The sequence below is a fragment of the Loxodonta africana genome, chromosome 4, assembly GCF_030014295.1.
Source record: "Loxodonta africana isolate mLoxAfr1 chromosome 4, mLoxAfr1.hap2, whole genome shotgun sequence".
In the NCBI taxonomy this organism is placed as follows: Eukaryota; Metazoa; Chordata; class Mammalia; order Proboscidea; family Elephantidae; genus Loxodonta; species Loxodonta africana.
Genome location: NC_087345.1, coordinates 182,497,323 through 182,522,122, shown reverse-complemented (window position 1 = coordinate 182,522,122; position 24,800 = coordinate 182,497,323). Strand labels below are relative to the sequence as shown.

General features: G+C 38.0%; 1 protein-coding gene across 4 annotated transcripts in view; it reads left to right on the top strand.

The window, feature by feature from the left end:
• Nucleotides 1-24,800, top strand: part of PITRM1 (pitrilysin metallopeptidase 1) — a 59,037-nt gene that overhangs the window by 2,134 nt on the left and 32,103 nt on the right. For all 4 annotated transcript variants that reach the window (XM_010590608.3, XM_023548748.2, XM_023548749.2 and 1 more), the window contains exons 2-14: nt 4,029-4,131; nt 6,437-6,543; nt 6,893-7,044; nt 7,757-7,871; nt 7,951-8,047; nt 12,647-12,807; nt 17,302-17,428; nt 17,694-17,782; nt 18,677-18,805; nt 19,440-19,553; nt 19,750-19,846; nt 20,414-20,548; nt 21,950-22,088. In XM_010590608.3, the coding sequence (XP_010588910.1) occupies nt 4,029-4,131; nt 6,437-6,543; nt 6,893-7,044; nt 7,757-7,871; nt 7,951-8,047; nt 12,647-12,807; nt 17,302-17,428; nt 17,694-17,782; nt 18,677-18,805; nt 19,440-19,553; nt 19,750-19,846; nt 20,414-20,548; nt 21,950-22,088 (1,565 nt within the window). The remainder of the gene's footprint in view (nt 1-4,028; nt 4,132-6,436; nt 6,544-6,892; nt 7,045-7,756; nt 7,872-7,950; nt 8,048-12,646; nt 12,808-17,301; nt 17,429-17,693; nt 17,783-18,676; nt 18,806-19,439; nt 19,554-19,749; nt 19,847-20,413; nt 20,549-21,949; nt 22,089-24,800) is intronic.

The following is a 24,800-nucleotide window of genomic DNA, read 5'->3' as shown; positions in this document are numbered from 1 at the left end:
AGCTGCAAATGTACATTAGTAATTAGAACATGAAATGTACAAAGTATGAATCAAGGAAAACTGGAAGTGATAAAAAATGAAATGGAATGCTTGAAAATTGATATCCTAGGCATTAGTGAACTGAAATGGACTGATATTGGCCATTTTGAATCAGACAATCATATAGTCTACTCTGCCAGGAATCAACAAATTAAAAAGTAGCACTGAATTCATCATTAAAAGAAACATTTCAAGATATATCCTGAAGTACAGCTCTTGTCGGTGAAAAACTAGTATCTATATGCTTACAAGGAAGACTAGTTAATATGGCAATTCTTCAAATTTATGCATCAAACACTAATGCTAAAGATGAAGAAACTGAAGATTTTTACCACCTTCTGCAGTCTGAAATTGATCAAACATGCAGTCAAGATGCATTGATAATTACTGTTGATTGGAACGCAAAAGTTGAAAACAAAGGGGAACGATCAGTAGTCGGAAAATATGACCTTGGTGATAGAAATGATGCTGGAGATCGCATGATAGAACTTTGCAAGACCAACAACTTATTCACTGCAAATACTTTTTTTCAACAACATAAGTGGTGACTATACATATGGACCTCACTGGATGGAATACACAGGAATCAAATCAACTATATCTGTAGGAAGAGATCATGGAAAAGCTCGATGTCATGAGTCAGAACAAGGGGAGGGAACAGCTGCAGAACAGACCATCAGTTGCTCATATGCTAGTTCAAGTTGAAGAAAATTAAAACAAGTCCACAAGAGCCAAAATATGACCTTGAGTATGTCTCACCTGAATTTGGAGACCATCTCAAGAACAGATTTGATGCACTGAACGTTAATGACCAAAGGCCAGACGAGTTGTGGGATGGCATCAAGGACATCACAAATGAGGAAAGCAAAAGGTCATAAAAAAGACAGAAAAGTAATAAAAGACCAATATGGATGTCAGAAGAGACTCAGACTTGCACTTGAACTTAGAGTAGCTAAAGCGAAGGGAAGAAATGATGAAGTAAAAGAGCTGAACAGAAGATTTCAAAGGGTGGCTTAAGAAGACAAAGTTAAGTATTATAATGAAACGTGCAAAGACCTGTCCTTAAAAAACCAAAAGGAAATAACACACTCCCATTTCAGAAGCTGAAAGAACTCAAGAGAAAATTCAAGCCTTGAGTTGGCAGTTTTGAAGGATTCTACAGGGAAGATGTTGCATGATTCAGGAAGCATCAAAAGAAGATAGAAGGAACACACAGAGTCATGGTACCAAAAAAATCAGGTCACGTTCAGCCATTTCAGGAGGTAGCATCTAATCAAGAACCAGCGATGTTGAAGAAAGAAGTCCAAGCTGCACTGAAGGCAAGGCTCCAGGAATTGACAGAATACCAATTGAGATGTTTCAACAAATGGAACCAGCACTGGAGGTGGTGCTCAGTACTCTATGCCAAGAGATTTGGAAGACAGCTACCTGACCATCTGACTGGAAGAGATCCATATTTGTGCCCATTCCAAAGAAATGATTCGGTAGAGTGTGAAAATTATCAAAAATATCATTAACATCACACACAAGTGGAAGAAGACTCATTAACGACCTGCACTATGCAGGTGACACAACCTTGCTTGCTGAAAGTGAATAGGACTTGAAGCACTTATTGATGAAGATCAAAGACATCACTATGGCTCATACCTCAACATAAAACAAAAATTCTTACAACTGGATCAGTAAGCACCATCGTAATAAACAGAGAAAAGATTGAAGTTGTCAAGGATTTCATTTTACTTGGATCCACAGTCAACACCCATGAAAGCAGCAGTCAAGAAATCAAACGACATATTGCACTGGGCAAATCTGCAGCAAAAGAGCTCTTTAAAGTGTTAAAAAGCAAGATGTCACCTTGAAGACAAAGGCGCGCCTGACCCAAGCCATGGTATTTTCAGTTGTCTCATACGGATGTCAGAGCTGAACAATGAATAAAGGAAGACCAAAGAAGAATTGATGCCTTTGAATTATGGCGTTGGTGAAGAATATTGAATATACCGTGGACTGGCAGACGAACAAACAAATCTGTCTTGGAAGAAGTACAGCCAGAATGTTCCTTGGGAGCAAGGATGGTGAGAGTTTGTCTCACATATGTTGGACATATTTTCAGGGTGGACCAGCCCTTGGAGAAGGACATCATGCTTGGTAAAGCTGAGGGTCAACGAAAAAGAGGAAGACCGTCAGTGAGTTCGCTTGACACAGTGGCTGCAGCATTGGGCTCAAACATAGCAGTGATTGTGAAGATGGCACAGGACTGGACAGTGTTTTATTCTGTTGTCGGTAGGATTGCTATGAGTTGGAACTGACTAGAAAGCGCCTAACAACAGCAACAGTATTAATGTAGAAAATCTCATAAAACCTATATTAGAGTGGAAAGAATAATTATTTTAAAAAGTTTTGTCACTATTACTTAGCTTAAAATTGCCCATTCCTGATCATAAACCTTTTTTTCCCTCCTGAAGTAATCATTATTTAGATTTTATAGAAATTATTTCTGGGCAAAGAAACTAGATCAGTGGAAATGGAACAACCACTATGGAAATAATGAGATTGTTCATGTATCATGAACAATGTAACCAATGTCTCTGAACAAGTTGTATAGAAATTGCCGAATGGAAATGCAAACTGCTGTGTAAACCCTCACTGAAAATACAATAAAATGTTATTTAAAAAAATCATTTCCTTGTTTTCCTTTATATATTTACCACTTGTCTGCATTTTTACAATATAGTGTTAACCTGTTTCTGAACTTACCTATAGAATAGTACTATGTGTATCCGATGCATTTTTTTGTTTAACACGTCACCTACATCTTTGTTACATGTAGTTGTAGTCCATTCCTGTTTTTTTTAATGTTGTAATACATTTTTTTAATTGTGGTAAAAATGTATAACAAAACATTTGTCAATTCGGTTTTTGCATATATGATTCAGTGACACTGGTTATGTTCATCATGTTGTGCAACCATTACCGGTATCCTTTTCCAAATTATTCCACCACCATTAACAGTAACTCATTGTCCGCTAAGCAATGACTTCTCCTTTCCCACTTCCTCCCAGCCCTGGTGCCAGTAATAAACTTTGGTCTTTATACGTTTTCCTACTTCATCTATGTGGGATCATATGATGTTTGTCCTTTTGTGACTGACTTGTTCCACCTGGCATGATGTAGCGTGCATGTGTCAGAACTTTATATCTCTTTATGGCTCAGTAATAATCCATTGTATGTATGTGCCACATTTTGTTCATTCATGTGTTGATGGACACTTCAGTCCATTAATTTTTACTGCCAATTTATTTTATTGAGTGAATTGTCCATAGTCTATCCATTCTTCGGTTGATGGAGCTGTGGGTTGGTTGAGTTTGAGGCTGTTAGGAATAATGATGACTTTCTTCTACATGTATTCTAGTGCAAAAGTACACATTTCTTGAGGCTGTCCATGTAGAGGTAGAATTGCTAATCTTCACTTTCTCTAAACAATGCCAAATAATTTTCCAAAGAGGTTGTTCTGGTTTGTACTCACTATGAGAGCCCCCGGCAATACTTGATAATATTCAACTTTTTAATTTTCACCAGTTTGTTAAGTGCGTAATGCTAGATTGAATTTATTGCTTTATTGTGATGGCCTGTGAGAATGCTATGATGGAAGAAGCTACTTTAACATGAAAACTGTTTTTTATACAATTGAGGGTATATGTTGTTTGAAAATTTGTGTTATAATTGTTTTCTGTGAATGTGTACAAATAACAGGTTTTCAATATTTACTTATTTGTTGACATTAGGAAAGTTTAGCTGAAATGAGCTAAAAACTTTTGAAAATTGAAAGAACTTTTCTGGAAATTAATTTTCTAAACTGTTTGGAAGATATGTGATTTAATTATTCTTTGAATTGATTATCATGTGAAGATTTTTTATTACGTTGCTGGATTATGTTACCTAAACAGTTTTCTCACAAATCATCTAATTTTGATTACTTGTCTTAAATACAGCTGTGCAAACCATAAAGTGTGGAGGTGGATGAGTAGTAAAGCTTGTGAGAGGGCTCTGCAGTATAAAGTAGGAGAAAAAATCCACGGATTCACTGTAAACCAGGTACGGGCACATCTTGATATGTTGTTTATATGTTGACATCATAACAGAAGCAACTTCTGCTGGCATGTGTGTTCCTTCAGAGCAGAGACTGGTTTTTTCATCTTTGTGTCCCAAGAACCGTGCATACTTCCTGCTTCATAGTAGGTACTCAACTAAATAGAGTTTGCAAATTAAATGATTTCCTGATTCTTAAGTCAGTACAAGGCCCTGGTGGTACAGTGGTTAAGTGTTTGACTGCTAACCAAAAGGTTAGCAGTTTGAATCCACCAGCCACTCCTTGGAAACCCTGTGGGGCAGTTCTACTCTGTCTTGTAGAGTTGCTATGAGTCCTATACCTGAACCTCTTGGGGCCTGACATGTTTGGTAATCAGAATTTTTCAGATTTTAGGAAATAATGTTCCCAGTGGGTCTGAAATAAGCCTTTCGTAATCAAACACATTAATACTTCTATAGCCAAGCATACACCTGTTCACACAGAGTGTGATAAATAAAAACTCTAAATGCCTCACATCAGTTCTCGTTAGGTTTTGCTCCCAAAAAAGTTTGCTACAAATTTATGCTCGGAGTCATTGTGTTTCAAAATTACAGATAAGGGATCGTGGACCTGTATTGACTTAGATTTATGCTATGATAGATTTTATTGGTTCTTATTTTTGTTTGCTTGTTTTGTGTTGTTTTTTTTTTATTGTTGTTGCTGTTGGTTTTGCATAAACTGTCACATTGCTTTTATTTAACAATTGAAAAAGAAGCACTTAAGATATTTGACTGACTGTTGGTTTTATGCTGTGCTTGATACCACAAGAAATATAAATGACAAACAGCTTATAATCTGAAAGGACGCATCTGCACTATAATACAAGGGATAGGGTGACTAATGTCATAGCAGACGTGCACAGTGCAAAAGAAGACAGAAGAAGGAGAGTGTGTTGCTTCAGGGAATGAAATAGGGAAAAGTTCATGGAGAAAGTGGCATTTAAGAAGAGACAGCAAGATTATTGGTGGGTACTCTAGCAGGGAGCACACCATGAGTAAGCAGTGATGTAGGAAGTTCAAGACTGGGTCCCGGGATGGTGAGTCATTTGGTTTGACTGAATCATGGGGTTCCTGACAGTGAGGTCAGAGCATTTATAAACTCTCTGAAGGCCATGCAAAGAAGTTTGGATTTCTAATACAAGTTAGGGGTAATACGGACCTTATTCAGAGTGGATTCTTTTCCTTTGTGAAAATGTATTTTATGATAAGCCCATGATTCTTGTTTGAGAAATGAGTACTTGAAAGCTGTTATTAGGGACATACTTTAGTGTATCTATTATAATTTTAAATAATTGATCATTTCTTACAAAACTCAGTAAACTTTGATACATAAATAGTTATAAGCCGTGCAAGCATTATTACTTGACAGACCACTTCTGTTACCTCGTTTGTGTGGCAGTGGTCCTGTACTAGGCTCAGAAGACCTGAGTTCTAATCTCAGTTCTACCAGTAGCTTATGGTCAACAAGTTACTTTCACCACATCTGAAAAATGGGGATAATGAGTGGGTATGATTATCACAGGGATATGATATTGTGACTGAATGAAAGATGGCCCGCTGACATGCTTGGATTCTACGAAAGAACATAGAATCTTGAATAGTGGTTTACATAAAGTGAGAGCTGACCACACCTGGAAATGAGGATTCCTTCATTTTCATTGGGAATGTTTGTACCCTGTGGCCCCTCCGGCTCACCCTGAGAGCTTAGGATCAACTAGATGAAGCCAAGGTTTGCTCCTGGGAGCGTCCATCAACTGTCCCAGGCTAAGGCTCATTCCAGCATTTACCTTTCTTACAGGGTTGTTCTGAACACAAAATGGGATGAAATATGTAGAAGCAGAAGCCACAGGGCAGACATCCAAAAAGTGAGAATCATTATCATCAGGAGGCAGTATAGTGTAATGGAAAGGGCACAGACAGACCATGGCTTGAATTCTGGCTCTCTGTGACCTCGGGCAAATGACTTCATTTCTCTAAGCCTCAGTTTTTCCATCTCTAAATGAGGATGAGAATACCTACCACACAGGGAAATATATGAAATGTAATAAACATGTTTAGCAAAATAGTACTCAAAAAAAAAAAAAAAACCAAGAACGTATGCAGTATTATCAGCTTTAGGCCTTAATTTCCTCATCTGTAAGGTAAGCGATTTGGACAAATGATTTCTGTTGTCCCTTCCAGCCCCCCTGAAATGCTGGGTTCACATATTGTCTAAGGCGAACGGACCAATCATCTCAGTTTATTTAAAATAACCGTATTTGTCTTAATCCAGGTAACACCTATTCCTGAACTGTTCCTGACCGCAGTGAAGCTCAGTCATGACAACACAGGTGCAAGATACTTACACCTGGCAAGAGAAGACAACAATAACTTGTTTAGGTACATGGTGCATTCTAAGAACGTGTTCTAGAAGTGTTTCTATTTAACATGCCTACCATACATTAAGTAGTTTAATGTTAAATCTCAGTAATAGTTTATTTTCGTTGACAGAGTATTCCAAAAATATAAGGAAAAGATTACATGAATTTATATTCTCAGCTATATACATTAATATTTTATAGTCTGAAGCAATGATCTTATACATTATAGTTAGAGGACATTTTGTTGAAAATTTGTGATATTAAAATGACTAATTCTGATAATCTGAGGTCATTAGGTGTTTAAAAGCTGTATTAGTGTCAAGCTTAGTGTTTTCTCATTTGTTTATTCTCTTTTCTCTTTGTCTTAGCGTACAGTTTCGTACTACTCCGATGGACAGTACCGGTGTTCCACACATCCTTGAGCACACAGCTCTCTGTGGTTCTCAGAAGTATCCGTGTAGAGATCCTTTCTTCAAAATGTTAAATAGGTCATTGTCAACGTTCATGAATGCCTTCACAGGTGAGACTGATGTCCTGACCCGAAATCATTTAGTTTCTAAGAATAAATAGGGTAGTTAGCGCCATGTGAGCGCCACCTAGAGTAAATTACCCATCTGCCTAGATGGAAGATGTTAGAAATTTAATCTTTTAGGAAAGCCACAAAGCGGTCCGATCATCAAAACTGAGGTTTTTAGGAAATGGAATGCTAGTTTTCTCTGGAAAAGTTCGAAACAGATTTCTTCTGGAAATGTTCCTAAGAATTAGGTGTCTGTAACATTGTTAGTCATCTTGATGATGTAACTGTTGTCTGGGTTGTACATTACTGTCTGTGAAAATAGTAAATAGTGCTGGTGTGGACAGAGCAGCGCTGCTAGGGCAAAGTATCCTTCCAAGAGTGAAATGAAAAGAGCAGATTAACTCAATTCCCTTATAGAATGAGGTTATCTTTTTCAGCGTATAATGTCCCTGGAGGACCTTAAACTGTAAATGCGTAATGGGAGAATTAGCCCTGAGTGCTCGTTCTGTGCCAGGCCCTGTGTGGGACCTGGAAAAATTGACTCGAGGGTGAGCAAAGCAGTGCTAGTGGCAAGGTCGTGGGTCAGAGCACGGAGCTGGTGTCGTTTGTTCCTTTGATATTTAGGCCTTATTTTTATGGTGGAATTAGGCTTGAAAGCAAGTAGCTTTAGTAGCAATCTTTTGTATTGTAAAACCTTCTTCTCGTTTGTACCCAGCTAGCGATTATACGCTGTATCCATTTTCCACACAAAATCCCAAGGATTTTCAGAATCTCCTCTCAGTATATTTGGACGCGGCCTTTTTTCCTTGCTTACGGGAACTGGATTTCTGGTATGTAATGATTCATGAATTGATTTAGCCTTGAAGTCTTGGCATCTTTATCATCTTACAATTATTCATCATTATTTAGGCAGGAAGGATGGAGACTAGAGCATGAGAATCCGAGTGACCCCCAAACACCCTTGATCTTTAAAGGAGTTGTCTTTAATGAAATGAAGGGCGCGTTTGTAAGTTTTTTTCCTTTTTTATATTGTGTTAAAATTGTGATCTTAGCTGTGTAAAAATAGGAAATACAAATAGGTATGGAAGATAGTCGACATTCTAATATGTAATGTTCTTATGTAACTTTTTGAATTAGCTGGAGGGGCAGTGCTGTGTGCAGAAACCATAGGATGATAGAGTGGCCAGGCTCCTGTTCTTTCTGGAACCTTGTCTTCTACACTGGGGTCTGGGAACCCCTGGTATATAATCCGCAGGAGGTCTGTGAGGTAAAAAATATTTTCACAATAATATGAAGACTTCACTGTCTGTTGCACTCTCCTTCTTGCCCAAGAATACAGTGGCGTTTCCCACAAGCTGCGTGATGTGTGATGACACAGCATAATCAGTACAGAAGCAGACAGGAGAACCCAGCTGTCTTATTAAGCCGGACACTAAAGAGATTTGCGGAAATGTAAAACAGGGCTGCTCTTCTCAGTAATTTTTTTATTTCACTTATGAAGAATATTTGTTAATAAGTAATGATAGGCTGTAAGTTAATGAATAAGTAACTAGTTTTAAAGTGTCTCAGCTTTAATTTCTAATACAGAAAATGCATATTTTCTGTACCTATAAACCTGCATTTCTGATACAGGAAAATTGTATACTTATAAATCTACATAATAGAAAAAAAATATGTATGTAATCAAAAGCTCTGTGGTGACCTCATTAATTTTTAGATGTGTAAAGGGGTCCTGAGGCCAAAATGGAGAACTGCTGTCCTAGACCTTCATCAGCATTTCCCACCGTGATTTTCAAGACCCACCCCCAATATGTGCTGGTTTTCTGAAGGGCTTTGGTTGTATTTACCATGCTGTTTCCTGATTTCTTGCTTGTGACCTCTTTTTACCTAACAAACTTTGTTAATTTTTTAATACTCAACTTGGGTATCATTTCTTTCGAGACCCCTTCTTGAAACTCAAGTTACAGTAACTACCTTTGAAATCCTCTGAAATCCCGTGGAATCTTCATCTCCCATAAAGTTGTTGTTGTTAGGTGCCGTCGAGTCGATTCCGACTCATAGCGAGCCTATGCGCAACAGAACAAAACACTGCCTGGTCCTGCACCATCCTTAACAGTTGTTGTTATGCTTGAGCTCCTTGTTGCAGCCACTGTGTCAGTCCACCTCGTTGAGGGTCTTCCTCTTTCCCGCTGACCCTGTACTTTGCCAAGGATGACGTCCTTCTCCAGGGACTGATCCCTCCTGACAACATGTCCAAACTATGTAAGACGCAGTCTCACCATCGTCTAAGGAGCATTCCGGTTGTACTTCTTCTAAGACAGATTTGTTCATTCTTTTTTGGCAGTCCATGGTATAGTCAATATTCTTCGCCAACACCACATTTCAAAGGCATCAGTTCTTCTTTGGTCTTCCTTATTCATTGTCCAGCTTTCACATGCGTATGATGTGATTGAAAATACCATGACTTGGGTCGGGTGCACCTTAGTCTTCATGGTCACATCTTTGCTCTTCAACACTTTGAAGAGGTCCTTTGCAGCAGATTTGCCCAATGCAGTGCATCTTTTGATTTCTTGACTGCAGCTTCCATGGCTGTTGATTGTGGATCCAAGTAAAATGAAATCCTTGACAACTTAAGTCTTTTCTCTATTTATCATGATGTTGCTCATTGGTCCAGTTGTGAGGACTTTTGTTTTCTTTATGTTGAGGTGCAATCCATACTGAAGGCTGTGGTCTTTGATCTTCATTAGTAAGTGCTTCAAACCCTTTTCACGTTTGGCAAGGTTGTGTCATCTGTATAATGCAGGCTGTTAATGGGTCTTGCTCCAATCCTGATGCCCCGTTCTTCTTCATATAGTCCACTTTCTCAGATTATTTGCTCAGCATACAGGTTGAATAGGTATGATGAAAGTATACAACCCTGACATACACCTTTCCAGACTTTAAACCAATCAGTATCCCCTTCTTTGGCCCAAGCAACTGCCTCTTGATGTATGTAAAGTTTCCTCATGAGCACAATTAAGTGTTCTGGAATTCCCATTCTTTGCAGTGTTATCCATAGTTTGTTATGATCCACACAGTTGAATGCCTTTGCATAGTCAATAAAACACAGGTAAACATCCATCTGGTATTCTCTGCTTTCAGCCAGGATCCATCTGACATCAGCAGTGATATCCCTGGTTCCATGTCCTCTTCTGAAACCAGCCTGAATTTCTGGAAGTTCCCTGTGGGTATACTGCTGCAGCCATTTTTGAATGATCTTCAGCAAAATTTTGCTTGCGTGTGATATTAATGATACTTTTCTATAATTTCCATACTCGGTTGGATCACCTTTCTTGGGAATAGGGATAAATATGGATCTCTTCAAAAAAAAATTTTTTTTTTTTTTTTTCCAGTCAGTTGGCCAGGAAGCTGTCTTCCATATTTCTTGGCATAGATGAGTGACCACCTCCAGCACTGCATCTGTTTGTTGAAACATCTCAATTGATATTCCATCAATTTCTGGAGCCTTGTTTTTCGCCAGTGCCTTCAGAGCAGCTTGGACTTCTTCCTTTAGTACAATTGGTTCCTGATCATATGCTGCCTCTTAAAATGGTTGAACATCGACTAATTCTTTTTGGTATAGTAACTCTGTGTATTCCTTCCATCTTCTTTTGATGCTTCCTGCGTTGTTTAATGTTTTCCCCGTAGAACCCTTCACTATTGCAACTTGAGCCTTGATTTTTTTCTTCAATTCTTTCAGCATGAGAAACGCCGCGCGTGTTCTTCCCTTTTGGTTTTCCATCTCCAGCTCTTTGCACACACGTGTCGTTATAATACTTTGTCTTCTCGAGCTGCCCTGTGAAATCTTCTGTTCAGTTCTTTTACTTCGTCAGTTCTTCCTTTTGCTTTAGCTGCTGACATTCGAGAGCAAGTTTCAGAGTCTCCTCTGACATCCATCTTGGTCTTTTCTTTCTTTCATGTCTTTTCAGTGACCTCTTGCTTTTTTCATGTATGATATCCTTCCACAACTCGTCTGGTCTTTGGTCAGTGGTGTTCAGTTCATCACGTCTGTTCTTCAGGCGGTCTCTAAATTCAGGTGGGGTACACTCAAGGTCATATTTTGGCTGTCATGGACTTGCTCTGATTTTGTTCAATTTCAGCTTGAACTTGCATACGAGTAATTGATTGTCTGTTCCACAGTCAGCCCCGGCCTTGTTCTGACTGATGATATTGAGCTTTTCCATTGTTTCTTTCTACAGATGCAGTCATTTTGATTTCTGTGTGTTCCATCTGTCAAGGGCCATGTGTATAGTCGCCGTTTATGTTGGTGAAAGAAGGTATTTACAATGAAGAAGTCGTTGGTCTTGCAAAATTCTATCATTCGATCTCCGGCATTGTTTCTATCACCAAGGCCATTTTTTCCAACTACTGATCCTTCTTCATTTCCAACTTTCGCGTTCCAATCGCCAGTAATTATCAATGCATCTTGATTGCATGTTCGATCAATTTCAGACTGCAGCAGCTGATAAAAATCTCCTGTTTCTTCGTCTTTGGCTCTAGTGGTTGGTGTGTAAATTTGAATAACAGTCGTATTAACTGGTCTTCCTTGTAGGCTTATGGATATTATCCTATCACTGACAGTGTTATACTTCAGGATAGATCTTGAAATGTTCTTTTTGACAATGAATGCAACACCATTCCTATTCAAATTCTCATTGCCAGAATAGTAGACTATATGATTATCTGATTCAGAATGGCCAGTAGCAGTCCATTTCAGTTCATTAATGCGTAGAATATCAATGTTTATGTGTTCCATTTCATTTTTGATGGTTTCTAATTTTCCTGGATTCATACTTCGTACATTCCAGGTTCCAATTATTAATGGATGTTTGCAGCTGTTTCTTTTCATTTTGAGTCATGCCACATCAGCGAATGAAGGTCCCGAAAGCTTTACTCCATCCACATCATTAAGGTTGACTCTACTTTGAGGAGGCATCTCTTCCCCAGTCATCCTTTGAGTGCCTTCCAAGCTGGGGGGCTCATCTTCTGGCACTGTATCAGTCAATATTCTGCTGCTGTTCATAAGGTTTTCACTGGCTAATGCTTTTCGGAAGTAGACTGCCGTGTTCTTCTTCCTAGTCTGTCTTACTCTGGAAGCTCAGTTGAAACCTGGCCTCCATGGGTGACCCTGCTGGTATCTGAATATTGGTGGCATAGCTTCCAGCATCACAGCAACACACAAGCCCCCACAGTATGACAAACTGACAGACACATGGGGGCCCATACAGCTAGTGGGCAAAAATGAATCCTAGTGCATCCTTTTTAATTCCATCATGGCCTTCTCTTTGCCTTCAGTTGTGCGATTATTGACTACCCGGTGCATATTGAAAAGAAAATTTTCCGTTCTCCCCAGAGAGAGCTAGCCTTTGGCTCCTGTGCCCAGATTGTTAATGAGTTCAATGCTTACTTTAGTCTATATCTGCATGAATGTCCGGGTTTACTGTTAGAACAGTTTTATTTGCCAGATGTTACAGTTACATGCTCCCAGAATGTGGTTGATTGCTCTATTGTAATGTAATAATGTGTGTATTTCTCTCTATATATTTTTTGTTCGTTTTTTTTGAAGACAGATAACGAGAGGATATTCTCACAGCACCTTCAAAATAGACTTCTTCCTGACCACACTTACTCAGTGATCTCTGGCGGTGATCCATTATGCATCCCAGATCTTACATGGGAACAACTTAAACAATTTCATGCTACTCATTATCATCCAAGTAATGCTAGGTAACACTTCACTTTTAAAGTCTAATGGTGGATTGTTGATTTGCTTGCTTGCATTATCTTATATTAAATGATGCTATTTCGCTCACATTTAACAAAGAGATGTTTGCTTGAGAAATAAGTAGTTTTAGATAAAATTCTTTGCTTAGTAGATTACCTGTCTAGTTTATATGGACATTCACTTTAAGAAATGTGTAATGACCAATCTTAGCACAGTGCAGTGGTTCTGTACTGCCTGGTTGTGTATTGAGTCTCGGGTCCACTGGCCTTTATCTTAGTGAGCATTACCCTCTCCATGTCTCAGCCTTACTATGTGTGTGTAATGGGGATGCTCATGATGGCACCTGCTTCCCAGAACTAATGCAGATAATACGCGTAAAGTAGTTAGCACTGTACTTGGCTCATAGAAATACTCCATAAATGCTGGTTACAGTTATTAAACCTTATTTTTGATAAATTTCTAGTTTCATGTATAACACTAAATGCAATAGTAAATCAGACATTAATATAAAATATTTTTGAGATTAATTGAAAAAAATTGAAAATTTTAATTATGGAAACTTTCAAACATCCAGAAAAGTAGATAGAATAAAATAATGAACCTCATAGATAAAATAATCAGATTATTTTCTTTGCTGAAGTATTTTGAAGTAAATTACAGACGTGATAGTTTACTCTTAAATACCTGAATATGTAACCCTAAAACATAAAGATATTTCCTTACATAACATAATACTATTTAAAAGAAAAATTTTTTAAAATTGCCTGATTCTTACATTCAGATTTTCACAGTTGTCCCCAAAATTTTTGACTGATCTAAATAAGTCCCATTTAGTTACCGTCTCTTAACCAGTTGTCAACAAGCCCGTTTCAATTCATGGTGACCTCTCGTGTGTCAGAGTAGAACTGTGTCTCCAGGTGCTTTCAATAGCTGGTTTTTCAGAAGTAGATCACCAGGCCCTTCTTCCAAGGCACCCATGTATAGACTCAAACCTCCAACCTTTCAAGCCAAGCACATCAACCATTTGCACCACCCAGTTTGTCGTTGTTATTAGATGCTGTTGAGTCAGTTCCGATTCATAGCAACCATGTGTACAACAGAATGAAATATACCTTCATCCTGTGCCATACTCATAATTGTTGCTGTTAGAGCCCATTGTTGCAGCCACTGTGTCAGTCCATCTCACTGAGGGTCTTCCTCTCTTTTGCAGACCCTCTGCCTTACCAAGCATGTTGCCCTCCTCTAGGGACTGGTCCCTCCTGATAACATGTCTGAAGTACATGAGACAACGTGTCACCATCCTCGCTCCTAAGGAGTTCTCTGGCTGTACTTTTTCCAAGACAGACTTTTTTGTTCTCCTGGCAGCCCATGGTATATTCAGGATTCTTCACCAACACCATAATTCAGCTGACTTATCTTTTAACGTAGGACAGCGACCCTCTTCCTTTTCGTCATTGACTTGTTGAAGAAATCAGTCCAAGTGTCATTTGGAATTTCTCACCTTCTGGCTTTATCTGATTGTTTTGTGGTATTGGTTGATTTATGCCTTTATTTCCTGAGAACTGAAAGTTAGATCTAAAGACTTGGTTAGAGTCAAGTTAAGCATTTTTTTAGAAGAATATTTTGTAGGTGATGCTATGTATTACATTTTACATCACATCAGGTTTCATATAATATCTGTTCATCTACAGAGGGGGATGATAAAATTGATCACTTCACTGTAAACTTCTGCGTTTCTTCCTGTATCTCAGGAAATTTTGTGGGTTGCGATTTTAGCACTCAGAATATTGAGTTCCTTATTAACCAGTTAATGGTTTTAGTATTCATTGATGGTTGTTGCCTGAGTCAGTTATTTTATGAGTGTTTGCAAAGTTTTATAATCCTATAATTTCTTTACATACATTAGCCGGGCTTCTGTGAAGAAGAGTTTTCCATCATCAGCTGGGGCTGTGGGTTCCCTGAAGTGCTGTTCTTAGGGGAAGGGCAGGAAGGATGCTTCTTTCCCTTTAATATCCAGCTTTGGGAGAGGTGGTATTAATAGCTACCTCCAATAATGACAAAAGAGGCTCTTGTTTTTAGCCCTCTTTGGTTTGTATTGTTTTTTAGTGTTATGACCTCATAGAATTTTTTTTTTTGTATTTAAATATATTTGAACTTTTGTCATCAAATGGGATCGTTTATGTATATTTTTATGCTCTAATTATCCCAGCTGTGGCTAGTGGGAGTTAAAGGTCATCATGTGTCTTTTTGCCAGAGTCTCATTGGTCTTCAGTAACTTGATTTCTGACACACGTCCCACGCTCATCTTATACATTCCCTGCTCCACATTCTCAGTTAATTGTTTCACCAAGGAGTTCTGTGACTGTTAGTTGGGAATGGCCTTTAGAGACCAGTATCTGGATACTAGGGGTGCTAATTACTACTGGATTATCATTGTTTCTAAGCCTTTGGGTATAAAAATTTAGAAAGATCTTTAAGACACTTGTTGGGTACTGATTTTTGACTCATAGCAACCCCGTGCGACAGAGTGGAACTGCCCCGTAGAGTTTTCTAGGCTGTAAGCTTTTTTTTAAAATAATATTTTATTGTGTTTTCAGTGAAAGTGTACACAGCAAATTAGGTTCCCATTTGACGATTCCTATACAGATTGTTCAGTGACATTAGTTACATTTTTCATAATGCATCAACTTTAATTGCGTTCTGGTTGTTCCATTTCCAGTGCTCTGGTTTTCCTGTTTTCTTATCTTCTCATCTTTGCTTCAGAGTAATTGTTGACATTTTGGTCTCATATAGATGTTTTTTTAATGAAGCACTGTACTTATGGCTAATGTCCTTTATTTTGTGTGTCAGTCTGTTATTTCGCTAAAAGGTGACCACAGGGGATAGTGTCGGTTCAAGGTTTAAAGAATATCTCAGGGTGATAATCTTAAGGAGTCCTCTAGTCTCAACAGTTCAGTAAGTCTGGACTGTTTAAACACTGCATTTTTGTCCTGTTTCTATGAAGGTCCATCTGTTGTGGCCCTGTTCAGAAGTAGTGATGGCTGGATACCGTCTAGTTCTTCTGGTCTCAGGCTGGTCGAGGCCATTTCTTGTGTAGGCTGTCAGCCCTGTAGACTTGTTTCTTCTCTGAGACTTTGAATTCCTTCTTTCTCTTTTGCTCCTGACAGGTAGAAACCAATAGTTGTGTCTTAGATGGTTGCTTGAAAGCTTTAAAGACCCCAGACGCTACTCACCTCCCTAGGATGCAGAACATGAACATCGTGAACTATATTATGCCAGGGGACTGAGTTGTCTCATGAGACGAAGGTCCTAAGCCTTCAAACCCAGAAAACCAATCTCGCAGGGTTTGGTTATGTCTGAGAAGTTTCCGTAACTATATCTTCTATGAATATATGTGTGTGTACACATCTGTACGTACACATACATATGGAGCCCTGGTGGTGCGGGTTCAGCTGCTAAACAGGAGGTTGACAGTTCAAATCCTCCAGCCGCTCCTTGGAAACCCTAAGGAGCAGTTCTACTCTGTTCTGCAGGTTCGCTGTAGATACTTCTATCTGTGCGCACATGTCAGTATCTGCCCACACAGATATATGCCTGTACACCTACGTATGTGATCATACACTCATTTTTTGGGTTATTGTTGGTGTTCTAGGCTGTAATCTTTATAGAAGCAGATCACCAGAACTTTTCTCCTGTGAATCAAACCACGAACCTTTTGGTTAGCAGCCGAGCACTTAGTCTTTGTGCTACCAGGGCTCCCCCTTTTTTTTTGACACTAGTTCCCAAAATCTTAATATAGCTCAGACAACATTTAAAGGAAGAGATCAACTCACATTATAAACCTCCGCAGTTGAATAAACGTTACCTTAATAGCATTTATAATCTGAAATTTATAACCTGAAATTGAATTTTATGAAATTCATTATTTTGGTTGTTAGTCTTAGGTGGATTTATTGTATTGCTATTACTAGGGTCATAAACTATTTTAACAAATAACTTACTTGGTATTTGTAATACCTTTATAGTAGATTGAAATAAAAGATCAGTTTTTGCCACCTTTACATTTAATTGGAAACCCTGGTGGTGTAGTGGCTAAGTGCTACAGCTGCTAACCAAGAGGTCGGCAGTTCGAATCCGCCAGGTGCTCCTTGGAAACTCTACGGGGCAGTTCTACTCTGTCCTATAGGGTTGCTATGAGTAGGAATCAACTCGACGGCAGTGGGTTTTGGTTTTTTACGTTTAATTAATTCCTTCAGCACAAATTGTATTTTGTTTTTACAATCAACTTATTTTACTTTAAAAAAAAAAAAGCCTCTTCGATATTTGTAGTTAAATAAGTGAAACAAAAAGTATTCCCATATATAAAGTTCACTGCATCGTGGAAACTGGCTTGTTCCCAGCTGCTGTGTGTTGTACATTCTCCCTGTCATGCAAAAAGCCTTCACTATTTGTTTCTAATCTTTTAACTAAAATAAACTATCTTCTCAAAATTTTAGGTTCTTCACTTATGGTAATTTTCAGTTAGAAAAGCACCTGAAACAAATTGACGAAGAAGCTCTGAGTAAATTTCAGAAAATTGAACCAAGCACCACAGTGCCAGCTCAGAAGCCTTGGGATAAGCCTGTAGGTCCCTAGAAAAATCAGTTTTTTAAATTATACTTATTAAACATATTGAGATTTGAACTGTGTATTAATATGATTTAAAAAATTTTTTTGTGTTGTACAATGTATTTAAGAACTTTTCAAACCTAAAGGATGGTTATTTGTTTAAAAAGAAAGTTCATTCAGTGAAAAGCATCTTTTGGACAAGTCCTATAATCACACAGGCTGTGTTTGTTTAAAACTGTTTAGACTCTGTGCTTATTTAAAGCATCGTATCATTTTACAGAGGGAATACCAAATAACATGCGGCCCTGATCCACTTGCTGCAGATTCCTCTAAACAGACGACTGTCAGTGTCAGCTTCCTCTTACCAGGGTGAGTGTGGATTGTCTCAGCTTACAACAGGTAGTAAACAGTAGGTAGCCAGGTAGGCGGTGAGTTCTGCTATCAAGTATAAATGCACAGTAGGATTTAGGAGTTGAGCAGGTTTTCAGACTAGAGAGCAAAATGTCGGGAAAGGTTTTACCCACATCTGAGATGGCTTTGGGAGAAAGTCACTCTTGGTAGCTGTCCAGAAGAAAAATAATTTACTTCCCTCTTGTATTTTGAAGCTTTCATTGCCTGCAGAGGAAAGGCTGGCCTAAAACAGCATGTATTAACGTCTTGGGACTCACCAGTCCCTTTGAGCACAAGAAGAATACTGTGAACATTTGCCTCAGAAAAATACAAGACATGCCAAAACTTTGTAACTTGAGAGATTTCATGGACACTAGATTAAGAAAGGATATTTAGGAAAGGAAGGATGTTACCTGGGCTGCATGCACTGGGTGGTCTGCCTGCCACTTAGTGGTTAGACAGCCTTGAGCACTCCCTTTGTCTCATTCCCGTTTCTGGTCTACTTTACAGCCTCGATGTTAGAATTGTAGATATATTGGAATAATTTGTGTGAAAGTGCTTGGCAAACTGCCGTGTGATTAGCATCAGATACCCAGTTAAATCAATTCTATGGTTTGGTGCCAAAAAGAAAAAAAAAATCATAGTATATAAATACTTTGTAAGTTAAAAGAATAATTATTCTGTTTCACCTATTCAGTTATTACAGTGGAGGTTCAAATGCAAGGTCGTAGTAGAACTTCAACTTCATTGGAGGTAAAAGTGTTAACTTAATGGTGATCTAAAAAACTTTATCAGGGTCGACAACAATTTTTCTTTCTTGTTTTTGTTTTCTTTTTTTTGTCCTCCCTGTTCCCCATTCCCCTTTAAATGAAGAATCATTGATACATTTGAAGCCTTCACATTAAATCTTCTGTCTTCACTCTTGGTTGGTGGACCCAATTCTCCCTTTTACAAAGCCTTAATTGAATCTGGACTGGGCACAGGCTTCTCGCCTGATGTTGGGTAAGTTTTATTACTAGATTAGACCAGTAGTTCTCAAGGAGGTGTGATTTTGCCCTCCAGGGTATGTTTGTTAATGTTCACAGAGATTTCTGCTTGTCACAACAGGAGGAGGGGTGCTCCTGGCATCCTGGGTAGAGAGGCCAGGGATGCTGCTTGAGCATCCTTCAGTGCACAGGACCACGTGTCCTCCCCTAGGACACAGATCTCCGGGTTAGATCGGGGCTCCGGGAGAAGTTATTTATGTAGTCCCCAAAGGGACATTTGGCAAAAAAAAAAAAAAAAGCAAGATAGCTTTTCTAAGGTCTCGGAATATTCTATGCCTGTTTTAAAAGTCAGGAAGTTAAGTATTCTTTGAAATCTTAAGATTCTGTAAAACTCAACAATTCATTTTCTAGATTTAGTTTGCCATAATTCTAAGGTTTATATTGATTTTTAGGAATAATAAAAGACATAATCTAAACGTGACCAATTGTACTTGAGAAGTGAATATCTGAGAATACTGCTTTATTTTTTTAGTGGAAGATTTGGAAGTTTAGAGATCTAATGACTTCTATTCTGTAGAGTATTTGATCTTTAAGTGTATTATAAAGGAATGGTGAAAACTGTATGCGTCATCTCTGTTTTTGGATTCTAGGTATAATGGATATACAAGGGAGGCCTACTTCAGTGTAGGCCTACAGGGCATTGCAGAGGGAGATATTGAGACAGTCAGAAACATTGTCGATAGAACAATTGATGAAGTCATCGAGTAAGTATGATTTGCTTTCATTCTAAATTCATGAATATTTTATGGCAAGGGGCATGATCCTTCTCACTTTTGTAACCTTTTCTGTATGTAATAAAACATATAACTTCATCTTCGGTTGTTTTAACTATTGTATCTGCTACCTTGTGTTTCTAAACCATTTGTTGTTTTCAACCTCTCTGTTAATTTTGTTCTGTAGAAAAGGATTTGAAGATGATCAAATTGAAGCTTTACTTCATAAAACTGAAATACAAATGAAACATCAGTCTACCAGCTTTGGACTTACGCTGACTTCAGTATGCGATTTCTCAACTGCTTCCTCTTTTTTTTTTTTTTGACTTTTATAATAGTGGTTCTTGACAGCACTGAAATAGATTGATATTGATAGCACCTTTCATTTGAACTTTAAGTGTATTTTCAGAAAGTTATATAATTTCAGATCTGATGTAAATTTACTCGAGTTTTTTTATAATATATGGCTTGTCATTTTATAAGGTATTGTCTTTGTTAGCTTATTGGCTTTCTAATGGTGGCTTATGCTTTTATGTGAAGTAGTTTTACACAGAATACTTAAAATGGGTAGAAATTTATGATAACTGGTGATCTGTTAGAAATGATTACATTTTCTAAAAATAATTTAAATCTATACTCTTCATTTTGTTAGAAAATAATTGGGTTAAAATGGACTTAATTTCTCTTCTTCCAACCAAATAATGACTCAGTTTTTGTTACAGAAAGTCTTCTGTCTCTACTTGCAAATATGGAAACTGAGAGCTTACTAAAACGTAAAGTCTGATATTTACTGGGGTCATAGAGCATTTGTAATGTAATATGCATTGTGAATTTAAAATTCTTTGTTCCAGTACATAGCTTCTTGCTGGAATCATGACGGGGACCCTGTGGAACTCTTGAAATTAGGAAATCAGATGGCTCAATTCAGGCAGTGCCTTAAGGAAAATCCAATATTTTTGCAAGAAAAAGTAAAACAGTATTTCAAGGTAAGAAAATTGAAGAATTTTTGTCTGTAATTTTGAAGTTGAATTGTATAATAATGAAAGGAACGCTTGGAACGTAATCTACATTATGTGAGGCTGTTCTGCTAATGAGCAGGTGACATAATGTCTCACTTGTTAATTAAAATTTAAATGCGTACATTAACTTGAAAGCATTCTGTTTTCCAGATTGTAATGCAGGTCGATTTTTCATATGTGAATATGTGTATTTTTATATATAAGTGCCTGTGTCTGTGTGTGTGTGTACTTAGCAGCTAACAGAACGTTTGCATATATTTTTGTTCTCTTTTTTAAATCAAAGAATTATATAAAATATGAGAACAGTGGATATTCTGGTTGTTTTTGTTAGTAGAATTCTTTTGATGCTTGCTTGTTTGTTTTCCTAGACATTTAGGTGTTTGTACTTGGTTGTACGTTCCCTGGTATATACTCATTAATGGCAGAATGTTTAAAAGCGTGGTGCTGTGGTGGGTCAGACTATTGTCTCTAGTCAAGGGTAACTATTTTAATACAGGAGCCCTGTAGGCACAGTGATGAGGAGCTTGGCTGCTAATCAAAAGTTGGACAGTTGGAATTCACCAGCCCCTTGTTGGAAGCCCTGTGGGGTAGTTCTACCCTGTTCTATAGGGTTGCTATGAGTCCGAATCGACTTGACAGCAGGGTTTTTTGTTTTTGTTTTTTATTTTAGTTCACTCCATTGTTTTGGACATGAGATATAATTTGACCTGCAATTTCTCTAAGTTATTATAAGTTATTTTACATAAAATTCCTGTTATATTCTAATTCACCTCTCGGTAGTTGTACAAATGAGCATTTTGTGTATGTTTTAATTGCTGAAATAAATAAGAGAAGCATGTTAAATCACTTAACATCTTTTGTTGTATTAGGTCAACATTTATTTTGTCCTCAGACTTACAAAGTTCTGAATGGGGAAGTTCTAACTTTTGAGAAGTTAATAGTTAATGAAGACTAGATAAAAATAGTTATTTTGTTCTGTTTTATATTAAATTTAAACCAAAATCAAAGATTTATAGTATTAAAAAGTACAGTTTCTTTTTCCAGCCAAAGTGTAAAGAAGATGTTGAATGTTTATACTTTTATGGTGAAGACATAGTGACCATGATAATGATAATACTAGTAGTAATAATAACAGCATATTTGAATTTTATACTTGTTACGTATCAGATATGGTTCTGTAACCATATGTGGCATATATAATTTAATCTGCAGAACAACCCTTTGAGGAGAGTTTTATTATTATCACTATTTCAAAAATGGCTAAATGGAACTACAGAACCAAGAATACAGTGGCAGAGGCTGGTTCAATATATAAAGCTTTAATAAATTCTTGTTGTAATTTGGGTTTTTTTGTTACTGTTGTTGCAGAATAATCAACATAAATTGACTTTATCAATGAAACCAGATGACAAATATTATGAGAAACAAACACAAATAGAAACAGAAAAACTAAAGCAAAAGGTTGATTCTCTTTCTCCAAAAGACAAGGAACAGATATACGACAAAGGTAAGAGACTTCGTTATGTTCGTGGTAATTAGGAAAGGTAGCCTCGTAAGGTGACGTGCTGGCCTTCTCCCAAACCCAGTAAACTTTTTTAATTAGTTGGAGACCAGTTATTATTTCAATCAAAAAATATTTATTGGGCGTCTATAAAGTTCTATCATCACTCTCAGAAAATTTATACACTGTGGTTTGGCAGGCAAGGAAGAAATACTTAAAAAGAAGTTGCATTGTAAGATTTAAATTTGTAAATTTTTTGAATGCTTTCTATTTACCAGGTGATATAATATGCCAATAAAATGTAGGTCATGTTTCAATATGTATGTAATTGTCAATGAACAATATCGACAGTATCAGCTATGAGTTTAGAAGGACCACAAAGAATTGGCAAGTCTCATTGAGCTTAAATGAAGGACTTGAGCTAGTCATGAAGCACAGCCAGAATCTGTATGTGTAGGCATGGTTCAGAAGATGATGAATAGATAGATACGGATGAAATAAAGTGTTTGGGAAAGGCTGAGCAAGAATGAAGAATTGAGACCAAGCTGTGGAGGACCTTGAATTTAAGACTGCTGAGTATGTACTTTGTTTATGAAGGTATGAGAAGTTATAGAAAGTCTTTGAACAATAAAATTGTGTTATTTGGGATAATTTCAAGGAAAAAGAAATTAGAGAAACTACGGAAAGGTGATTAGAAACCTAGGTATGATATGAAGACCTAAGCGAGGATGGTTGTGATGGGAGTAAAGAGAAAAGTCCAAATTTAGGAGACCTTGTAAATGTTTTCAAATTTAGCTAGAATTAGGAAAGGGATATAGCAACAAGAGAAGGGAGGAATCAGAATTCTCAATCAAAAATCATCTGGCCTCTGGAAGAAAATATTTGCAAAATATACAGTGAAACCTGTGAGAGCCAGAAGTTGAAGGAACTGCTTTGTTTTTTCGAGTCTCGAAAGTTTTCTGTCTTAGACAGGGTTCAGTCACTTTTTTATAGTGCTCTGTAGGCATACCTCGTTTCATTGTGCTTTGTTTTATTGTGTTTGACTTTATCGCGCTTTGCAGATACTGGGTTTTTACGAATTGAAGGTTTGTGGCAATCCTGCGTCGAGCAAGTCTATCAGTGCCATTTTCCCACAAAAGCGTGTGCTCACTTCATGTCTCTATATCGCATTTTGGTAATTCTTGAAGTATTTCAGGCTTTTTCATTATTACTGTATCTGTTATTTTGATCTGTGATGTTACTGTTGTTATTGTTTTGGGGAGCCAAGAGCCACACCCTGTAAGTTGACAAATTTAATCAGTAAATGTGTGTGTTCTGACCACTCCAATGACTGGCCATTTCCGTCTCTCTCCCTCTCCTGGGCCTCCCTATTCTTTGAGACACAGTATTGAAATTAAGCCAGTTAATAACCCTACCATGGCCTCTGTGTGTTCAAGTGAAAGGAGTCACATGCTCTCACTTTATATCAAAAGCTAGAAATGATTAAGTTTACTGAGGAAGGCGTGTTGAAAACTGAGACAGGCCAAATCCTAGGCCTCTTGCACCAGTTAGCCAAATTGTGGATGCAAAGGAAAGGTTCTTGAAGGAAATTAAAAGCGCCGAACACAGGAATGAAAGAAAGTGAAACAGCGTTACTGCCGATATGGAGAAAGCTTTAGTGGCCTGGGTAGGAGATCAGGCCAGCCACAGCATTCCCTTAAGCCAAAGCCTCATCCAGAGCAAAGCCCCAATTTTCTTCAATTCTCTGAAGGCTGAGGAAGGTCAGGAAGCTGCAGAAGGAAAGTGTGAAGCTAGCAGAGGTTGGTTCATGAGGTTTAAGGAAAGAAGCCGTCTCCGTAACATAAAAGTACCAGGCGAAGCAGCGAGCGCTGATGTGGAAGCTGCAGCAAGTTCTCCCGAAGCTCTAGCTGAGATGACTGATGGAGGGGCTGCACTAAACCACAGATGTTCACTGCAGGCGGAACAGCCTTCTCGTGGGAGAAGATGCCGTCTGGGACTTTCACAGCCAGAGAGAAGTCCATGGCTGGCTTCAAAGCTTCAGAGGACAGGCTGACTCTCTTGTTAGGGGCTAATGCAGCTGGTGACTGTAAGTTGAAGCCAGTGCTCATGTACCGTTCTGAAAATCCTAGGGCCCTTAAGGATTATGCTAAGTCTACTGTGCCTGTGCTCTGTTAACGGAACAACAATCCGGGATGACAGCATGTCTGTTCACAGCATGGTTGCTGAATATTTTAAGCCTACTGTTGAGACCCACTGCTCAAAAAAAAGATTGAAAATATGAGTGCTCATTGGCAATGCACCTGGTCACTCAGACAGCAGTGAGATTAATGTGTTCATGCCTGCTAACACAGCATCTATTCTGCAGCCTGTGGATCAAGGAATAATTTTGACTTTCAAGTCTTATTATTTAAGAAAGAATGTTTCATAAGGCTATAGCTGCCATGGATAGCGATTCCTCAGATGGATCTGGGCAAATTAAACTGAAAACCTTCTAGAAAGGGTTCCCCATTCTAGATGCCATTAAGAACATTCATGATCATGGGAGGAGGTCAGAATATCAACATTAACAGGAGTTTGGAAGCAGTTGATTCCAGCCTTCATGGATGACATTTTTAGGGGATCAAGACTTCAGTGAAGGAAGTAACTGCAGATGTGGTGGAAATAGCCAGAAAACTAGAATCAGAAGGGTAGCCTAAAGATGCGACGGAAGTCCTGCAC